Consider the following 20,708-nt stretch of genomic DNA (forward strand, 5'->3'; position numbering starts at 1 on the left):
ACTCCTGTTTGTTCTTTTATTCTTGACCACCTAATATCACAACTCCAGCACAGAGAGAAAGTCTTTTTAGACTTTTGGAGAAAGTGTTCCTGCTTATTTGGCCGGAATCCTCAGGCTGTTGATTTCATAAGAGTGTGGGAACGTGTTTATCCTAGTACAATGCTTTTGGTGTAGAAAGTATTTAGACGCTTGGTAAAGGAGGAGGCTGTGCTCTGAGGTTATGCCAGTAAAGGGCCCTTGTCTGATGTCTGATCAATGTGGGCATTCATGTCAATGTCATTCATGTTGATGTGATGTTGTGAAGGGTTTCTCCTGCACAGTTCTTTACCTTGTGCATGTTTTCCAATGTTTATACTCCAGCAGGGAGCTTGAAAATACATGTATTTATACAGTAAATTGCAATAGGCACTGACCAGACAATGATGAGCCAGGCTCTTTCTAACAGGATTAAATAGGAATGTTTGGCAGAGCTAGTGGTGACTGGACTGCTGACATATCTTTTACTCATCTACAAAAATGAGCTATCATTTCCTATTCTGCATTCCTTCTGATAACGCCTTGTATTGGCCTGCTTCCTCTTGTCTGGATAACAACGATGACACTGTAAAACTGGACCAAATCCCTTGGATATGGGTTGCAAATACATGCCATCTGCATTCCAAAACCTTTTAAGAAATAATAAAAAATGGTCTCTTGTCATCTGCACACGTTGAACAAAAACGGTGAACATTCCCTTCTGTCCTCCACAGCCATCATGTCGGGGAAGTCAGATGGGAAGATGAAGTGGGAGGCTGTCAGGGGTCGCCTGGGATCCTCGCAGGACTCAGATACCCAGCAGGAGGCCAACCTGGAGAGCGCTGACCCAGAGCTGTGCATCCGCTTGCTGCAAGTCCCCACCGTGGTCAACTACTCAGGGCTGAGGAGGCGCCTGGAGGGCAGCGACCAGACATGGATGGTCCAGTTCCTGGAGCTCAGCGGGCTGGATCTCCTCCTGGAGGCCCTGGATCGGCTCTCGGGGCGGGGGTGTTCTCGCATTGCCGATGCCCTTCTGCAGCTCACCTGTGTCAACTGCGTCCGGGCTGTCATGAACTCCTCTGCAGGGATCCACTTCATCATAGACAACGAGGGATACATCCGGAAGCTCTCCCAAGGTTGACCATACACCTTATTTTGTTAAAAAAAATATCATCTACCGTACTCCAAGAGTGGCCCAAAATATTTTAAAGTATACTTACAATTTAGTCAAAAATATTTTCAAAAGATATTAATTTTTGGGATGCTGCATTCGTTTTGAAATATTATGTGACATTAGAAATATTCGTTAAATGGGTCATAAGTCACTGTGCTGAGCTTTTTCCAATTTTCCAGTCAATTCCTCTTTATGCACAGAGATGAATCATCAAGTGTTGCTTAAGAAATCCCTAAAAATGTAATATCACAGTGAGTCATGAATATTGGATTTGTCTGAGGGGGGCTCAGACACTTACACGGAAAAACACATGTGTATCTACTGTAACGCAACATCCCCAGAGGGCAAAGTTCAACTATAGTTGCCTAAAGATCTGTGAAACAAAGCATCCTGCTCGGGACTACACTACAAGAGGGGAGATAGGGGCTTTCTCATAGACAAACTGATGAAAAATACAAGCGCTTGAACTGTATTGATGTGTGTGATCATGCTGCTCCACAGCTTTGGACACTTCCAACACCATGGTGAAGAAGCAGGTGTTTGATCTTCTTGCTGCCCTGAGCGTGTTCTCTGCAGACGGCCATCGCCTGGCTCTGGATGCCCTGGATCACTACAAGGTAAGTGAATGAACATGAAAAAGTCCTACTACCATCAACTTTCTTAAATTATTTGTATTTACCTCACATGATACCACATCACCACTCTGAATGATAAATACCTAAACAGTGCCCTCTAGTGGTGGGTTGGATGCACAGGCATTATAATCCTGTGGAATCACATTGTTCCTCACTGAAGTGGATGATTGATTTCTCCCTTCAGGTCGTGAAGACGCAGCAGTATCGCTTCAGTGTGATCATGAACGAGCTGCAGGCCACAGATAACGTACCTTACATGGTAACGCTCCTCAGTGTCATCAACGCCCTCATCTTCGGCACAGATGACCTCAGGCAGAGGGATAAGATGAGAAAGCAGTTCATTGGTAGGTTCTCCATTCAGCTGCTATTTAAGCCGATATACCTCTAGACAGACAATCGGGCCAGATACATTTTGGGGCTATTTTGCTTCCATAGAATGTTTTATGCAGACCAGTGAAAGCACCCAAAATACATATTATGATGTTGAGGTTAGTACACTTTATTTACGTCTGTAGATTTCTCCAAATTCACCAAAATATAGCATAAGATAATGCCTAGTTTGCATAAACAAACATAACATTTCAGAAGACTTGTAATACAAAACATTTGTACCCCGTAAGTAATCAAATGGGGGAAGTTTCATTGTGATATCTACATTGTTTACCCTTTTGACTTGTAGTGTCTTGGAAAATGCATGGGATTTTATAATCCTTCTAATTTTATAATGTCTTTAAAGGCTGTTATCTCTATTTAAAAAAAATGTTTAGACTCTGAGCCATACATCTCCACTTCATTAACACTAACATATACCAGACTAGTTTATTTTGATGTTTTCTCTACGGAGGGGTTGGTTCATATGTCATTCCGGGCCTGATAATTCTTACTGGGCCAGTGAGATTAAAATAATTCCCTCTGTTAAAAAAACATTTGGCTCTAAAATCGCAACAAATAAAACAAGAATCTTGAAAGTGGCTTTATCCAATGTTTACTTTTCTGATAGTGTATGCAAACAAGCACATATTTAATAGGAAAATGCCTCATTTGCATATTTAAACATAACTTTTTAGAACACTTGTAATATAAAAAGAACATTCATAGTGAATGAAATCATGTTTGGAAGTTCCATGGTGAACCTGATGTTTAAAATGTCACCCTATTCACCTGTCTCCCTAACATTACCTTGAGGTCCCACCATGAGTAATGCTCACTGTGGTGAACTGCAACAGTGTCTCCCCTCGGTGCAGAGTGAATGCAGATGGGCAAGCGGGCCATCAGCAGGATCTCTATTACAAATATCTCTGTCACTGGGACGGCCTAAGAATAGGCCTAATGGCCTCATTCTCATTTGGAGAAAAACGTCTGAGAACCAAGCAAACCTAAGTGTCAAAAATCATTGTGCATTCATGCATTTCACACCAATAATACTGGCTATCAAAAGTGCTATTTCAAGAAAATTGTACACCTATTACATTGATCAAATCATACAGAGATAATGTGATATTTGATGATAACTTTTGAATGAAACTCCCTACCAGTCCATGCTTTTTTAATTGTGGATTATTCTTTCTTATTGCCTTTTGAGTCTATTCCAAGCATGTACTGGTCACAAACTTTTTTTCTATCAATACAATAAGGTACTTAACTGCCAAGATAGCTTGACCAATATTTCTTACTTTCAGTTATATAAACCCTCCTAAATGCAATACAATGCAACCTAGCACCTTTGACCAATCAGCACGTTGTTGGGCCACTCCTCTTGTGTGATTGCTCACCTGTGACTTCCTGCCAATTTCCCCAAAACCAGCATATGTGGAATGCTATGTGAGACACTGTGGAGATAAGCCTCCTTAAAAAAAACATGATGATTGAGTGTTGTGGTACTCAGAACTGTGTTTCATGTTGTGTTACAGGACTTCAGTTACTTGATGTTCTGCCAAAGTTAAGGTGAGTCTTCCATCTTTTTGTTCCCATGTAGTTTTTGTCATGTTTAGTCTTTAATGCTGATTTATGCAACAAATTAATTCTGAGCTTTAAAGGTCTTTTTTAAAAGTCCATTACCATTGAGTGTTAAATGGTGCTTTTATAACTGATGTGTCCATTAGTGACCCTTGTGCTGAAGTGGTCTCCTGCAGTGATGTGTGTGTGTGTTGTGTGCAGGGAGGAGGAGGATGAAGAGGTAATTATTCAATGGGAAGCTTTTGAAGAGGCAATGTCTGAAGATGAAGAGGAGCTACTCCAGGTCTATGGGGGTATTGACATGAGTGATCACCTGGAGGTGTTCACTACTCTCTTTAACAAGGTAAGAGCAGACTGTCTCTCTGCTACTTGTTATAGTTGTTGCAAAAAGGATCTAATGTCTGAATAAACGGTTTCATCAGGTCTTTGTGGCGCTGGCACACATTGTTAGACTTAAATGTGTAAACAGGACATGCTGTCTTAATTTGTTTGTATGCATGTGTGCAGGTTAGCAGCACCCCAGCCTCCATGCAGCTGCTGTCCATCCTGCAGACGCTGCTGTTGCTCGGGCCGGACCACTCTGACATCTGGCAGGCTCTGGAGTCCATCACTAACAGAGCCATACTGCTGGCCCAGGACTGTGAGTCAGCACTAAAGCAGCAATACATTCACTTTCAGGTCAGATCTCTGGAGAGGCTAATGGCTAGCTAATAGCTAGCTAATGACCTCCTCAGCTGTTCATGTGTGAAGGGGAGTGATTACCCAGGAAATGGATCATAGCAATGAAATGCATGCAGATGTTGACTGGATGACTAAAAGCGTTTTGTTTTATAGAGAAGTACTGACATTGGGTTCCTCTGTGTGTGTTTGGATTTGTGCCGCAGCTCATATGGAGTCCTCGGAGAAGATCATGCAGCGGCTGCTGTTCTCCAAGGGAAAGAGCTGCAGGGGTCAGCACGAGCTGGACGGGCAGCTGGGGAGGGTGGATAAGGGGGTCCAGACTGACGCAGATAGTGGGGATGAAGAGAAGTCAGAGAAAAGCTTAACATCCTCTCAGAAACCACTGTGTGCCTCTGCTCCTCCTCCTCCTCTAACCCCAAGTATGCTCCAGCCTTCTAACCAGTGCCCACCTCCTCCTCCACCACTACCTGGGGGGTTTGGTGGACCCCCACCACCTCCGCCTTTGCCTGGAATTCCACCACCACCGCCACTGCCTGGTGGTCTGGGTATGCCTCCTCCGCCACCTCCATTACCTGGCATGGGTGGCGGCCCACCACCACCACCTCCATTACCTGGTATGGGTGGCGGCCCACCACCACCACCTCCATTACCTGGTATGCCACCTCCTCCGCCTCCCCCCGGCATGATAGTGGCTCAGGGTAGTCAGTCTCTGGGGTCCGCTGCCCCCACCAAGGCACGCCGATGCCCCACCCTGAGGATGAAAAAGCTCAACTGGCAGAAACTGCGTGCGGTTACGGGTGAGTGGATAAAACTTTCCGATGCTTCTGTAATTAGTCTTTTGAGGTCATGAGGGCAGCAGACCCTCGCTCAATCTGATTTAAAGAATGTGGTGCCACTTACATATCCTACATCTCTTTTAGCTTCCATTTTTTCCTCAATATGTCAAGATCTGATATATTATCACAACTTTTAGAAAAAAAAATTGTTTTTTTTTAAAACCAACAGCATTATGGGAAATGTGTGTGAAGCTTTTGATAGAACGCATATGAGTCCAGAATAGGTGATGGGGATGGAGCATTGATTTTAACATAATGTAGCTGCAATGATTAGTCGATTGAACGAAAATAATGGTTATCTATTGTGATTACTGATTTATTAGTAGTAATTTTCCTTGCAAAATGACAGAAAAATTACTATATTTTAAGTTTTAGAGCTGACATATAAAGACATCACTACTGACTGAATATGTTGGATAGACAAAAATGTGGGTGTTTTTGAGAGATGGCCCGTTACTTTTAGATCAGCCATGGTAGGATGTTGATACAAAATGGAACCACATGAGCTCATTACAGCTTCCTCTCTTCCTGCACACACACACACACACACACACACACACACACACACACACACACACACACACACACACACACACACACACAGATGGTCACTCCATGTGGGCCACGGTTCAGGGTGAGCCGTCTTCTCGGGAGCCGAACTACAGCAGTATCGAGCAGCTGTTCAGTTTCCCGGTGACCGAGAACAAAGACAAGGGGGCAGCTGCTCCTGTCAAGAAGGAGCCTAAAGAGGTGTGCTTGGTCAACACTCGACACGGCTCGAAACAACAAATGCCAGATTATCAAAGCTGAATAATCAATATTCCTTTTTAACTTGTCTTTTCTTTCCCATCAGATCACATTCATTGATCCAAAGAAAAACTTGAATTTGAACATATTCCTAAAGCAGTTCAAATGGTAAGATTTGACATGTTTTGCAGGTTTTTTTAAATGCATAATATTTCATATAAAATACATTATTTGTAATCTTCTTTGTCCAGCAAAAATGAGGACTTTGTAGCCATGATTCAGAATGGAGACCGTACTAAGTTTGACGTAGAGGTGCTGAAACAGCTTGTGAAGCTCCTACCAGAGAGCCATGAGGTTTGTACTCCATCTATTCTCCATCCTTACCTAGAGACTTGTTTGCACTTGTTTTTGCAAACCTGTCTGAATCACTGTCTTGATCTTTCACGCAGATTGCAAATTTGAAGTCCTTTCAAGGAGACAAAGAAAAGTTGGCAAATGTTGACCGGTTCTACACCTCCCTTCTCACTGTTCCCTGGTAATTATTTGTCACGCCGGTTCTGATTTCACTGTTGATAAAGTGCATGCTTGATATTTCATAACTTGGCTCCTTGTTTGCTTTGCTTTCTGGCTCTTTCCCCAGTTATCAGTTGAGGATTGAGTGCATGTTGTTGTGTGAGGAGATTTCATCAGTGTTGGATATGCTCAAACCTAGAGCCAAGCTGGTGGCGGAAGCCTGCCAGTGTAAGTAAACCCAAGGCCCTTCACAGCTTGTAACATGCATGTAGTGGTCATTCTATTTCAAGATGTCATTTCCCTATTTTCAAATTAACACCACGTAACCAATATCTTAGCCCTCAGAACTAGCACGCTCATGCCCAGTTTCTGCAAGCTCATCCTGGACGTTGGGAATTTTCTCAATTATGTAAGAAGCTCTTTTTTTGAATACATTTGATTTAAGCTTATATTTAGACGGAGCTTTCATTTTTTCATTCATCCTTCTACTTTCAGGGAAGTCACACAGGGAACGCTGCAGGGTTCAAGATCAGCTCTCTGCTCAAACTCACTGAGACCAAGGCCAACAAGAGCCGCATTACGCTGCTTCACCACATCCTGGAGGTACACAAAGTAGCTCACAGCTAACATTTCTTTATCTCCGTTGGGATCTTGTTTGATTGCTTACTTCATGTTTGGTTTTTTTGGCAAAGGAAGTAGAGGTGAACCACCCAGAGCTGTTGGCGCTGCCAGATGATATAGAGATCTGTGAAAAAGCAGCAGGGTATGTAAACCGTTCACATCTACTTTCGCTGAGGTTTTTCCCTTTTTTCTTTTAAATTGGTCCTAAGTGGATTTGATACTTTATCCACAGAATTAGTCTGGAATCTGTTCAGTCAGAAGCCAGTGCCTTACTAAAACGACTGAACGAGACGGCTAAGAAGGTCTCCACCTCTGACGAAGAGGTGAAGGAGCAATACGGAAACATTCTTCAGGTATGATCATTATTTTTTCTTTGCCTACAAATGGAGCCAAATGTGATAACTTGTGGAAGCTGTTCATATAACTCTATCCATTTCCTCTGCTGCAGGAAAGTCTGGAGGCATGTCAGGACTTGACCGAAACATTAACGGAGACTGAAAAGACAAAGAGTGAGCTGGCTGTCTACTTATGTGAAGATGTCAACCAGCTGTCGCTTGAGGAACTCTTCGGAACCATCAAAACTTTCCGAGGACTTTTCCTCAAGGCACTTAAGGTCAGAGAAGATACTTTGTAGATGTTGTTCATGATATAACTCTCTGTGAGTAAACCCTTATAGTCGTTTAAACACTGAATGTTTTCGTTGTGCAGTTTTAAAACCAGTTCCCAGTCAAGCCTTCCTCTTGGATAAGTGGAGAGTGTTTTCTTTGGAATGAGGGTATCAACATACTGGGGGAATACATTTGAAAATGTTCATATTACTCTGTTAAAATTATACAAAGACAAATCGCTAAGTGACAAATCCTCACTTTCATGATAACAGGAAAACAAATCCAGACGAGAGCTGGCAGCCAAGGCTGAGAAGAGGAAGAAGCAGCTGGCAGATGAAGAGTCCAAGAGACAGAAGGGAGAGAATGGAAAAATCAGTAAGTTGTGAAGAGGCCTGGTTTCTTTCACTGTGTACTACAAAATACCTTAAGTAAATCCCTCTTTTTACCTCTCTGTTACCAGTCAAGAAAGGCTTTGTGCCGCAGGACGACGACTGCATCATCGATCACCTCCTGGCGGATATCAGAAAAGGTTTCAGCCTCAGAAAGACCAGGCCAAGGTGCGATTCGGAAAGCCTCCCTTCTAGTGAAATTCGTAGGGATACCCTCCCATCTGGTAAGGACAAGAGACTGTGGCCTCCATCCGCAGTTCCTAGCTCCGCTCCCGAGCCACTTTACTGCGAGCCACAACACAGCCTTGCCGCTTTACCTTTGCTTGTTATTTGCGCTTTCTGCCACCTTGTCAAGCTATAGCTCCTTCGATTAGTTGCTTTGTCGAGCTATATTAGCGGTTGTTTGCATGGAGAGCATTTTATTTTCATGCAGCGTTTGCACATATTAAGACATCACCACATTTATAAGATAATATTGGTTTTAAGCTTCACCATCAAATACTGCTTACTTCTCCCTCTCAGGGTCAAGTGTGAAGCCTGTCGAAGAAAAAGCCGCAGAGCTAGCCTTCACCTTCGCTCCCTCCAAAACTCCGTCAGAGGGTCCACGGGCCGAGACAGGCGGAGTGAACGGCTTCCTCAGGCCGTCAGAAGAGCCTCCTCCAGCACCTCAGGGTGCAGTTCAAGACGGACCAGCTGCACCTCCCAAGGCACCCCCAGGAGAACCAGCCATGATGAAGCAGGCACCCCCGGTAAGACCTGCGTCGCTGCAGGGGGGGCTACACCCACAGGGACCCGCAGTGTCTTCACCAGATACGATGCAACCTCAGCCTCAGGTTGAAGCGGAACATCAACCATGTTTCCCCACAAATGGCTTCTCACCGGATTCCTCCGAGGCTAGCGTCCTCAGCCCGACTTCCCTCTCCGATTCTGACCTTCTAGAAGCTGTGTTGGATGGCACGTCCAGCCTGGCGTCTGTGAAGATGATTCCCAAAGAGCCAGTGGATGTTCAAGTAGATATTCATATGAAGGAAGGTCCTTTACCGAATGCTAACAATGTGCCGAGTAGTGAGAGAAACACAACGGGAGATGAAGAAGGAGAAATTAGTAATAAAATAAGCCATTTAGCAGAGACTGTAGGACAAGAGAAGGGGCGAGAAGAGAGGAAGTGCATTATTGTGAAAACGTCCGGGACTACACTCAGTGAGGGCATCGAGGGCTTTGATGTTCCCGACGGACTGGTGTCACCAGATCTGCCGTCAGTGTCTGAAGCACTGCGTCCATCCCCTAAGCCCGAACCAAAGAGAAAGAGGAGCTTCTATAAACCAAACAAAAAGAATCCAGGTAATCTCTCCATTACATTTAATAAAGCGCATGTTGGGAACGCTAGTCTCTTGATGCCTATTAAAGGGAAATTCACATTTGTTGTGTTTTTATTGCATTTAACATTTTATATTGTATGTATCTGCTATGTTACTGTGTATTCATAAGCATTTTATTAAAGACTATGCAGTGTGCAGGAAATGTTGCAGATTTTTTTTGTAATGCTCTGTTTTCCATTCTGCAACACAAATGTATTTATTTTTGTAGTCTTTGTATTAACACAAACATTTCCCAAATTGGGATCAATAAAGTACCATCTTATCTTATCTTATCTTAAGGTAACAGGGCGAAAGGACACACTAAACATAAAAAAGGCTGTGTGTTGCAGTGAGGTAGGTCAAATCGATGGGATGGCAAACTGTAAGCAGAAACATCATCATAATGAAAACACTCGCCGTCGAAACGTTGTCCCAAATAACACGTCATTTGTTGGTCTAACTGGAATCTGGATTTCATTTTTCTCTGTTGTTCAGCTTTTAACACCGGCTCTCTCTTTAACATTTTTACAATTCAGTAAAAGCAAGAATCATGTGGGTAATTCTAACAATCATAACTCACAAACAACAAACTAAACCAAAAAGTTCCATTTTGTATAGAAAGTAATCCTCTTTATTATTGAATTTTAGCATCAGTTTTCTGATTTCAAACCGCCTTGCAGTGTGTGAAGTCATAGTGGACTGAGTTACTTCATGAAAGCTGCCATTTTTGTGTCTATCCTTCCATATTTTCTTGTCCATTCCTCAAATCTGCAACTGAGATTGTTCAGCATACTAACGTGTTCTGGTGTGCTTCCTGTAACGTGTGCTTTGTGAATTGGCTTTTTATGATGGTTGCTGTATGTAAATGCATAAAAAATGTTTTTGCCACTTTAAAAGAAGAAGAAGAAATATTTAACATTTTTAAAGCAATAGGCTTATTTTTTTTGCCAGGTGTGTTTTTAAAGCAATATTTGTATCCCCCTTTGTACATATAAACATTTTATTAAATCCTTTTAATTGGATATATTTTGATTCCATTTATTCATTTTAGTCTTTGTTTCCATAGGTTACTCCAGAAAAAGAAAATCGAGAGGAAAGAGAAAATGTTAATATCGCACAGGAGTTGTGAACTGGAAGGACTACAATACTATTAGTTTGTGAGACTACATGAGCATTGACTCCTTGAAGAGGATGCAGAAGTCTTCCTTTTGCAATAATTTGTTTTCCATGACCAAGAAGAGTAAACACGTCTTAAGGCTGGGATTTCCGAAAACATGGATCTCCAAATGTCTCTTTTATTAGTTGTGGAATTTGTGTTTTTGATTCTGATCTATTGAAAAAAAAGTGGCTTTATATGTTTTGTACAATTGTTGTAATATGAAGTGAATGTGTTTTTGCATTACGCTCTATTACCTTTTCAGCACCTTAGAAAGAAAGATGCAGTGTTGTTGGTGCAACAACACAAAAGATATGTAACTAATCAAAACAAAACTTCTTGAATGTCTTAATTTCTATGTATATTATCCAGATGATCTCTAACAGGAAAATATAAGGATATTTAATGGATTGTGAATTGTATTGTTAAATATATTTTAATAAAAGTGAATTTACTGTTTATCTGTTTGTATTGAATATAGTCTAATACACTGGACAAGACATTTAATGATTCAGCAGTTACTTCTTGTTCTATTAGTACACTGGAAATGTAGGACACTTGTTGGGAGGATTTTAATGCTTGTATTTTATATCTTTATGAAAATGTAGCAGTGTCATTTCCTTTCAATATTTTGCATATCATATTACCTTATGACTCAAAATCAATGCAGAACTGTACTGTTTGACTGCAATCGACAAGTAGGACACGTCCTATAGTATTTGGATGCTTTTTCTGTTTTATATGAACTTTATGAAACTCGGTTTCCAATCGAAAAGCTTAATTTCAATTGCTTCCATTTCCTGTCAAATTATGACTACAAATACATGCAAAATGGTTGTTCTACACATGACAAGATCACAACTCTTTACAGAGTTATAGTTTTCTTTCGATTGTATTTGACTAAATTGCCCATTTCTATACAGATGCTATAGAAGAAGCCCTACAGTAAAATAAAGAGGTGTGTCCTATTTGTATTGTACTAACCATTCACTGACTGCATACAGTAGGCTGAATTGAAGCTATGTAGTGAATATCCATTAAAGTATCAAACGGAATAAACTAATTTCTTCTAACCCATTCTCAAAGTTGACACAAATATAATCAATAAGAAATCCCTCGTGTGCAGGCTGCATAAAAACATGTTATAAATGTGTTTTAATAGGTGAGTCCACTTCCATTCATCCCCTGTGCTGTGTTGAGGCTATTTTGTCGTTGCAGCCCTGGAGACAAGTCGCTCGCGCGCTGCCACGCACTGCGTCTGCCTCTGACATCACCGGCTATGAAGTTACACATATGGGAATGCCACTCTTGGAGACAGCTTAGTCTTCTTGAGACCGGCTGGCCCTCGCTACCGCCGTCATGTCGCTAACCTGGTCGGCGAAAGACCACAAAAACATGAGTCAAGCCGCAGCGACCGGACACAAGCGTTCGCGCAACGACACGGGGAACAAAGCGACGGTGGTGCTCGGTGCGCAGTGGGGAGACGAGGGCAAAGGGAAGGTGGTCGATTTGCTGGCGACTGAAGCTGACCTCGTCTGCAGATGTCAGGTAAATGCCTCTTTGATTCGTGATAAGCCTTAGCAGGGGCGTGTCAATGTATTATCACTGTAAGACATTTTTCATTTAAAATGACATGCTGTCACTAACTTGCAGCCTGTTAAAGCGCAACAGGTGCAAAAACACTTGTTCCTCTGTGATATGGGAAACGTTTTAGAGAATAATTGAAGCCATAGCAGGTAACCTTATTGACTATTACAATAAACCATATTGAGACTGTGCTGTGGTTTCATAATTGCACTCAGTGACGTAAGAACTAGGGAACTGTCTGTGGTCATAAAACGTAGATTTCAAAGTATTTTACAAATGCCAAAACTCAGCTAATTATCATTTTTAGCACATGTAAATATCTATCAAGTTGAATTCACTCCACCTTGTGTACAGTTGCTCTGACTGTCCCATTCACTTGATCACAAAGAGATTGAATTTGAGATGCCATCATGTCCTAATAAAAATAACTTCACCAGGTCAGTTTCTGTCACATAGTCATCATAACCCTGTAAACAGAAAGCAAAGATCACTCGTGCATTGTAAAACAAGGGGAAATCTGCCAACAGTTGCTGTGTTGTACTTTCTCCACTGATAGGAACAGCACCCTGTGTTCTGGAGGCTTGATCGCCCCACCCAATGGGCGAGAGAGAGGTCACATTCTCAGGGTGGCTTGATATGTGAGAAGGCCAGGATTTAGCCAGGGGGAACTTAGAGCAGTTGGATCCACCAACAACAGCCATGTCTGTTAAAATAGGTGCTGGGAAAGAGAACTGGCAAGAGGGTGGCTTATCACCGTCTCAAGAAAATAAGATGAGACATGTGTATGTGGCTTGATTTTCTGTGGGGTCCTGGGTGTTAACGCCATACTGTATTTGATTACATCCTCTCCTTAACATTGACAGTATTCAGTATTACACCATGATACAGTGTGTACCCTGCATTTATTTATAGGGTGGCAACAATGCAGGACACACTGTGGTGGTGGACGGCAAGGAGTACGACTTCCACCTTCTCCCCAGTGGAATTATCAACACCAAAAGCATATCACTCATCGGTAATGGCTTTATATATTCAGCTCTTTTGAGACAGCATTGTTAAGAATATTATTGTCTTCATATTCCTGTCCTCTTCTTTTAGGCAATGGAGTGGTCATTCATCTACCCGGCCTGTTTGAGGAAGGCGATAAAAATGACAAGAAAGGTATTTTAAAAGGAAATGCAATTCACACTTAATGCACTAGTGTAAATTCAGACTAGTGTATACTCACATAGACGTCACTTCTATTCTCTTACCAGGTCTGAAAGGCTGGGAGAAGAGACTTATTGTCTCAGACAGAGCTCACATTGGTAGGTTCAGTATGTCATGGAGGTTTACATTATTCAAATAAGCATGAATCATATTTCATTGGGACTTTTTAATGACTTGTCTGCTGTCCCTCCCCAGTGTTTGATTTCCACCAGGTTGTTGATGGCATACAGGAAACTGAAAGACAAGCAACAGAAGGAAAGAAGTAAGGATAGGAGAACTGCTGACATTTTGGGCAAAGATAATCTGCCATAGTACACCACAATCAGAATAAGCAATATTAATTTCATTCATTTCTACACAACTTCCTGTTCCATAATAACAGCATTGGAACAACCAAGAAGGGCATTGGACCTGCATACTCCAGCAAAGCATCTCGCACCGGCCTGCGCGTATGTGACCTCCTGGGAGACTTTAAGGACTTCTCCATGAGGTATGTTACAAGGGAAACTTCCAAAAACACCAAGACCAATACTGTAATTGTGACATGTTTGACGATTTTGTTTCCTTTCAGATTTAAGAACCTCGTCCACCAGCATCAATCCATGTATCCATCCTTGAAAGTTGACGTTGAGGACCAACTGAAACAACTCAAGGTAGACATTGAAGCTAAATACTGCAAAAGAGATAAGTCATCGTCATTCCTTCCATTAACGAAAACGTTTATGTTTCCTTCTTTACTGTAGGAATACGGTGAGAGATTGCGGCCGATGGTGAGAGACGGGGTCTATTACATGTATGAAGCTCTTCACGGATCCCCAAAGAAGATTTTGGTTGAAGGGGCGAACGCTGCGCTCCTCGACATTGACTTTGGTAGGGTCAGAAGATATAATATAGATTGTAGTTTATGTTATTTGTAGCTTTTTGAAATGTGTTTTTCCAGTGGATCTGAGTTAGTGAAATAGAGAATTTTTTCTCTTAGGCACATATCCTTTTGTGACATCATCAAACTGCACTGTGGGCGGGGCTTGCACTGGTCTTGGCATCCCTCCGCTGAATATTGGGGATGTGTACGGTGTATCAAAGGCCTACACCACTAGAGTGGGAATCGGAGCATTCCCCACCGAACAACTCAACGTAAGAGCTCCATGTTGCACAGGGAAGTCTGTAGAACTACTGGGTTAGATGTTCTCACATGTCTGTGCTTTCTTGGCCTTCATATTGTATGAATAGACACATGGCATGTTATGTAACTCCCTGATATTGAGCTTGACATTTACAGTTTGTGTGTGGCTGACACACAGATTGCAGCAGGGCTGGTGGAAGGGCCCGCACTGGCAGAGTGCAGCTGTCAAATTTAGTGAGAGACGGGCTCAAACGCTCTTTACTTCTCATGCAGGTCAAATGTTCATAGGGATAAATTTAGGGCCAAAGATATATTTACTGTTTGAGCTCGGATAATATTACTTGTCACGGGAGCTGACCGTACAGACATAGGTCAAGAAGATTACATTTACTCTCCCCAGCCTGTGTGAAGTTTTATTGTACTTAGCTGTGTTTGTAACTTGTGTAAAGATTGCATATATTTATGTTTTTGTAAAATTATTACATGCCTGACATGGTTTCAGTTCATTATTATTAAAGTCATGTTTATTTTTCCTGTTCGTCGTACTGTAGGCAGAAGGAGAACTCCTGCAGACGAGGGGGCACGAGGTGGGTGTGACCACAGGAAGGAAGCGGCGATGCGGCTGGTTGGATCTTGTGATCGTCAGATACGCTCACATGATCAATGGCTTCAGCGCGTGAGTGGCTAGAAAAGTTGAGCCAAATCAGCAGGTTTTTTGGCTGTTGTATTCAAATATTGAAGCAGATTTACCATATCTGAGCACATTTTGATTACTCCTGCATAAATCATATCCTAGTAATAATAAACGGCACATTTAAAAAAAAAAATCCTATTTCTTGTCACTTGTCCAACAGCATTGCTTTGACAAAACTTGACATTCTGGACGTGCTGGATGAAATTAAAGTGGGAGTCGCCTACAAACTCAATGGAAAAAGAATTCCGCATTTCCCAGGTAATTTATCAAAATAAACCATTTATAGAATAAGAACCAGAGACCAATCTGCTTTGTTAATGATATGAATCATGTATGTAAATATTAATAGTAATTGATCTCTTTTAATCATAGCGAACATGGACGTTTTGCAAAAAGTGGAGGTTGAGTATGAGACTTTCCCTGGGTGGAAGACGGACACGTCTGCAGCCAGGAAGTGGAACGACCTCCCGGCCAAGGCACAGAACTACATCCGCTTCATTGAAAACCACATTGGAGTTCCCAGTATGTTTCACACAAATTAACAAACTTGCATATCTTCTTTTTTTTCTTTGCAGAGCACACACATCAATATTATAAAGAATGCAGAAAAGTATTGGCAACACAACCACCGAAGGCCCCCAGATTAAATAAATACTAATGCAGAAACTGCATAATATCTGTTAGGTGGCACTGTTGGACATTCCCAACATGGATATTATTGGCTTTTATAATTTCTCCTCTTTCTTTCTATTTCTTTTTCTCTCTTTAGTCAAGTGGGTTGGTGTTGGAAAGTCCAGGGAGTGCATGATCCAGATGTTCTGAAGTGGAAACCTTAATCCCCCTTGATGGAAGCAAAGAAGATGTGGCATCTTTTCATCAACTAAACTGATTTTCTCCTCATTATTAAATAAAAAAAGATTGTTTAAACTGTTTCTTCTTCAAATATTACAATTGCATTTATTTATAATGTATGTGTCAATGTATTGCTGTACTGGCAATTGAATAAGTACAAATGTTTTTTGAATCATTGGAATATAATAAACATGATAACTCGATGCAAAAGTCCATAAACCATACACTGTAAGAGTTGTATGTATTATGATAGTGTTGATGATTAAGTTGGTTAATTAAATTAATGAAATAATATTTCATTAATTTAAATTAGTGTATGATATTATCATACACTAATTTAAGCCATTACTTGATGGAAGTATATACATTTTTCACACTTATTTTCCTTAAAAAGTTATTCATCTTGTCTTCAGTTGACACACTGTAAATGGCAGCGCTTTTAAACCCAAGTGTTCTACCAATGTCCATTTCTTCATTTTTGAAGTTTAGTTAAGAAAAGTATAGAAAATCCAACATTATCCTCAAGCCGTAAAGGCAGCACATTGTGGATTACCACGTGACACCAGAACCATATTGTGATTGGCTCTGACCTTTCACGTGACAATAAAGGGTGGGCGTGATTGGCATGTTGACATCTCAGTTGCAATTTTCCCGCAACAAACATTTTGCAGTCTGTAGTACCACGGTGGGACTTTTTCGCTGACAAAATGACAAAACGAGTTTGTCCTTTCCCGGAAACCTTCTCATCCCAATACAAAATACACGTCGGACAGCAGGAGCTGAATAATTATAGCGTGTTTGGCAACAAATACAGACAGGAAATCTACTGTAAGTACATCCCTGTGTTGTTAGCTCATGCTAGCTCACTCGTTGCGCTTATTGGCTTGTGTAAGTTTGCTGTGTTTGGATACAATCAAATTCAAGTTATTCACCTTTTGTGCATTTGTGAAACTTACTATAGCGATTAAACAACGCATTTAGACTTTAGAACATGATATTCATGGTTTAGTAGACCCTGAACTCATAACATTGCTGTCCGACTGAATCACTTGTGCCATAAACATCAGCTTCCGGTGCCCTGGGGCTGTCAGAGGAGTTCTTTTTGGAGTTAATGGTCTGTTTTTACTCATAGCAAAGACAAAGAACTTGCTCTTCAACGGTGCCAAGGCTGTGATGGGCAACATCTGGACTGGAGAGGAGAGCAGCACCAACCCACAGCCTAATGGACAGGCTGAGACACCTGCATGCAGCCAGACACTGCTGAGAGGACAGACTCTGATTGGACAAGATGGGAGACTCACCAGAGTCAACTCTGCACAAGGTGAGCTGATCTCACAGGCAGGTAGGAGGATGGATACACATTAGGTACTTTTTGAGCAAAATATGTATGTCAGAACAAGAAATGGTGAAAGACAACATGACGTGTCTTCTCTGTCAACAGGATCTGATAGTGTTTATAAAAACATTTGTCATGTGTGTCCCCTTGTCAACGGGCAGTAGCCAGCCCAGAAATGTAGCCATCTTTTCTTTTTTTTTTATATTGTCTTTACTCAATACTTGATTCTATAATGACATGTAGTTATAGCCTCCTCCATGCCACACACACACACACACACACACACTATTTATACAACATCATTTGTAATTGAAGGGCAATTGGTTTTGCATTTTTCGGTTCAACAGGAAACAAACCTGAAATAACAATAGTCAGTTACACAGGCTCAGCAGCACTGCATTAATGAATGATCATTATCATCAGAACAGCATTAAGAACAAAACATGATGACTATCCATTAATTTGCCTACATACAAGTATTACAAGCATTGCTTCTTAAAAATGTTTAATGTATCAAACAAATAGTGGGAATGAGGGTAGTGCAAAAGAGACTGGTATGGTTATTTACAAAGCCCCTCTAACCCCCAGAACACAACACATATGACAGGGCAGACGGTAGTCACTGAAAAGGAGGACCAAGGTGGGATTCAAACTAAAATAGTAGGTCAAATCCAAATGTGTGAGAACAGTGACATCTCCTGATGTACACAGAGGTAGCCTGGTCCTCCAAAGCATGCTGCCAAAAATAAAATAAAGTGAATCCTTTGGAGTCTCTGAAGCACTCACTGATTTTGTTCTTCCTTCAAACAAGACCTCACAAAGTCCACAACTGCATTTTTGCTGTCCTCATAAAGTTATACCCTTGTTGAAATGATCAACTATGTAAACTCAAACGGCTTGCAAAGTGGAAATCCCAGAGGTGGATAGAGGACAAATATCATTACACCTGAGCAGAAACACTGTCTGGGGAAGCAAAAATAAAGGGCATTACATACTTAAAAGGCTGTGATTTTAGAAGAAACTAGATTATAATTTCATCCCGGCAAGTATGAGCAGAAGGTAAGATTAATTTTTCATTGGGGCATAAAGGTGTGGTAGTATTGTTTTAAAGATTGGTTCACACTTTTCAGTCCTTCCTTTAAAGACCAACCAACTAATGCGAGATGTGTGGCAACATGTTAATTTATTGGGTAATAAATATGAAAAGCACAATACATTTGAGGGCAGCAAAGCACATCATTTTTAATGTTGTTTTATATTATTATTAAAGGTGGGGTAGGTAAGTTTCAGAAACCGGCTCGAGTGCACTAAAATGTGAATGTACACAGCCGAAAAGAATTTGCCCCTTCCTTCAGACTTCCTTACAGAGCACCTCCTCCAACACACATGAACACATGACACATGACGTCAGCAGACTGGTGAAAGTGGCCGCCTGTTGCTGGCGAGTCATTGAAGTACTGCTGCAATGCACGCCCAATGAAGGCACGAGATACATTTGTGCGTGCACGAGATGGAAGGCTGACAGACAGGGCGGCAAGTTGTACTTTTTACAGTATTACGGCTTCCACAGATGATATTTTCTTATGGATTTTTTTTGTCAAAGCACTTAAGATATTCATTGCTATCGGGATGTTAAGAGCATTCCATGGAATATAACAAAGTGTAGCTCGAGCCGGTTTCTGAAACTTACCTACCCCACCTTTAAGCTTCAACCAAGAAGAATCATTATTTGATTTCAAAGAGATGCGCTTTTTAAAATGGGCCACAGTACAAGAAATCAAGTGACTCAAGGTGAAAAGCTGAGGTTAGTTCAGTTCAAGCTTCCACCAGCAGATGGCATGGTTGTCACAGGTTTTGATTCTCAGTTTTGCTACTAAATGCTCATTTCTTATCCACTGTGTTCTTTTTGTCTAGACGGCCCAGTGGCTCCCACCGGCTGCTGTGTGTGCCAGAAGAGCCAGGGGTCCCGGACCCCGTGCTCCCAGTGTGAGCGTCTCTCCTGCTCCTCCTGTACCCGACAGTGCTCCAGCTGCTCCAGCCTCTGCTGCTCCGTCTGCACCATCATAGAGTAAGTCCAAACTTCACAAATGTTCTTTTCACTCAGATTCTGAAAAGGCTTTGATGCAAAATATACATTTCTAAGAGGTGTTTGCGGGTCGTACTATGGAGTATTGTCTAAGCTGCAGACTGTAAATTGTGGACATCAACGTCACTGGACCAATAAAGTTCCAACAGATGTATGAGAGAATCAGTCTGTTAAATATCAGTTTTGTATCAGGAAAGTTTTTTTTTTTTTCTTGGCAAAAAAAGCTGTTTTATAGAATAGTTTCTATTCAGTTACTAATGTCTTACTAACTCATCGTCAGCAGTTAAAATGTAAGACTTTTCACCATTGAATTGAACGCAGTTTTCAACATGTTTGTCTTTGTTTGACTTGTACATCATATTTTGGGTATATAGCCGAGTTGGTAAAACCTCTTTTATTCAGAGTTCTATTAAGTCCACCTTGTGCCTTAAACACACTCAAACCAGACTTAATGGACAATGTGTTTTTGACGCATTTTTGTGCAATAATTCTAATTATTTTCTTTTTGTCCCACAGTTACAGCGGCCAATACGATGAAGTACTTTGCTGCAGTTGCTCGACGTAATGGACGAGGGGTCGGAAGTTTTTTCTTGAACATATTAAGTTGCCTCATGATATTACTAAGACTGCATTTTAAACCTGTGATTTTTATTTGTGATCCAAATCTTTACTTGTATATATGTATTGTATTCCAAAAGTAAGCGAAATAAACTTGAAACTATTTTCGATACAGTTTAATGTTGTGATCTGTTCAGCGCATCATTAATACAGTCACATTATGTATTTTGATACATTTTAAAAAGGGCACTGTCAGGTAATTGTTGAATAATGCAGGCATCAAAAATGGATGTCTGAGCAAAAATCAGCCAATTAGCTTTAAGGTTAGCCGCCTGCCTTCATGTGTTTAGATGCATCAGCAGGTGGCAGCACACTTCAAGGACTCAGCTGAGGGATGACTTCCTCTCAGACTGAGCCATATTCAGGGAAACACAAACCCTGCTATCCTATTGGATGAGCACACTATATTTTAAGAAGCACTTGCAACCTTTTATTTGAAGAATGAACGTTTTGCCTTAGCAATGATAATAAAATTCCGGTCCAGTCTGTGCACACTGACCTTGAGAATCTGCTA

At 41.3% G+C, this 20,708-nt stretch overlaps 3 protein-coding genes across 8 annotated transcripts; all 3 read left to right on the top strand.

Annotated features, from left to right (window-relative positions):
- Positions 1 to 709: 709 nt before the first annotated feature.
- inf2 (inverted formin 2) lies at positions 710 to 11,150 on the top strand. 6 transcript variants are annotated; one of them, XM_034111845.2, is made up of 22 exons: positions 730 to 1,151; positions 1,691 to 1,806; positions 2,009 to 2,168; positions 3,735 to 3,768; positions 3,982 to 4,123; positions 4,288 to 4,420; positions 4,665 to 5,258; positions 5,902 to 6,047; positions 6,151 to 6,212; positions 6,296 to 6,398; positions 6,494 to 6,579; positions 6,685 to 6,785; positions 6,896 to 6,966; positions 7,053 to 7,160; positions 7,250 to 7,320; positions 7,411 to 7,531; positions 7,627 to 7,791; positions 8,059 to 8,161; positions 8,247 to 8,399; positions 8,698 to 9,516; positions 9,834 to 9,915; positions 10,600 to 11,150. In XM_034111845.2, exons 1-21 carry the CDS (start codon positions 755 to 757, stop codon positions 9,884 to 9,886), a joined length of 3,738 nt encoding a protein of 1,245 aa, XP_033967736.1. In that variant the 5' UTR covers positions 730 to 754; the 3' UTR covers positions 9,887 to 9,915; positions 10,600 to 11,150. The 6 variants fall into 6 exon arrangements, with proteins under 6 accessions (XP_033967740.1, XP_033967739.1, XP_033967736.1 ...); XM_034111847.2 differs by having other exon boundaries at positions 9,884 to 9,915; XM_034111844.2 differs by having other exon boundaries at positions 731 to 1,151; positions 9,834 to 9,887.
- Positions 11,151 to 11,971: 821 nt separating this feature from the next.
- On the top strand, positions 11,972 to 16,229 carry LOC117467920 (adenylosuccinate synthetase isozyme 1 C). Its single transcript, XM_034111850.2, has 13 exons — positions 11,972 to 12,237; positions 13,189 to 13,291; positions 13,375 to 13,437; positions 13,533 to 13,583; positions 13,681 to 13,747; positions 13,868 to 13,975; positions 14,057 to 14,138; positions 14,229 to 14,355; positions 14,465 to 14,619; positions 15,160 to 15,284; positions 15,463 to 15,560; positions 15,675 to 15,824; positions 16,072 to 16,229. Exons 1-13 carry the CDS (start codon positions 12,049 to 12,051, stop codon positions 16,122 to 16,124), a joined length of 1,371 nt encoding a protein of 456 aa, XP_033967741.1. The 5' UTR covers positions 11,972 to 12,048; the 3' UTR covers positions 16,125 to 16,229.
- Positions 16,230 to 16,768: 539 nt separating this feature from the next.
- Positions 16,769 to 20,304, top strand: siva1 (SIVA1, apoptosis-inducing factor). The gene is made up of 4 exons (XM_034111852.2): positions 16,769 to 16,982; positions 17,287 to 17,475; positions 19,405 to 19,558; positions 20,093 to 20,304. The coding sequence occupies exons 1-4, from the start codon at positions 16,862 to 16,864 to the stop codon at positions 20,139 to 20,141; spliced, it is 513 nt and encodes a 170-aa protein (XP_033967743.1). The 5' UTR covers positions 16,769 to 16,861; the 3' UTR covers positions 20,142 to 20,304.
- Positions 20,305 to 20,708: the final 404 nt, after the last annotated feature.

The sequence above is a fragment of the Pseudochaenichthys georgianus genome, chromosome 22 (assembly GCF_902827115.2).
Source record: "Pseudochaenichthys georgianus chromosome 22, fPseGeo1.2, whole genome shotgun sequence".
NCBI classification, from domain to species: Eukaryota; Metazoa; Chordata; class Actinopteri; order Perciformes; family Channichthyidae; genus Pseudochaenichthys; species Pseudochaenichthys georgianus.

Coding starts and splice junctions, on each gene's coding strand:
- inf2 (XM_034111845.2), top strand. CDS start 755: ATGTCGGGGAAGTCAGATGGGAAGATGAAGTGGGAGGCTGTCAGGGGT. Junction 6,048..6,150: donor TCAAGAAGGAGCCTAAAGAG/GTGTGCTTGGTC, acceptor CTTTCCCATCAG/ATCACATTCATTGATCCAAA. Junction 6,967..7,052: donor TTGGGAATTTTCTCAATTAT/GTAAGAAGCTCT, acceptor TTCTACTTTCAG/GGAAGTCACACAGGGAACGC.
- siva1 (XM_034111852.2), top strand. CDS start 16,862: ATGACAAAACGAGTTTGTCCTTTCCCGGAAACCTTCTCATCCCAATAC. Junction 16,983..17,286: donor ATACAGACAGGAAATCTACT/GTAAGTACATCC, acceptor TTTTACTCATAG/CAAAGACAAAGAACTTGCTC. Junction 17,476..19,404: donor CAGAGTCAACTCTGCACAAG/GTGAGCTGATCT, acceptor CTTTTTGTCTAG/ACGGCCCAGTGGCTCCCACC.
- LOC117467920 (XM_034111850.2), top strand. CDS start 12,049: ATGTCGCTAACCTGGTCGGCGAAAGACCACAAAAACATGAGTCAAGCC. Junction 13,976..14,056: donor TTTAAGGACTTCTCCATGAG/GTATGTTACAAG, acceptor GTTTCCTTTCAG/ATTTAAGAACCTCGTCCACC. Junction 15,285..15,462: donor ATGATCAATGGCTTCAGCGC/GTGAGTGGCTAG, acceptor CTTGTCCAACAG/CATTGCTTTGACAAAACTTG.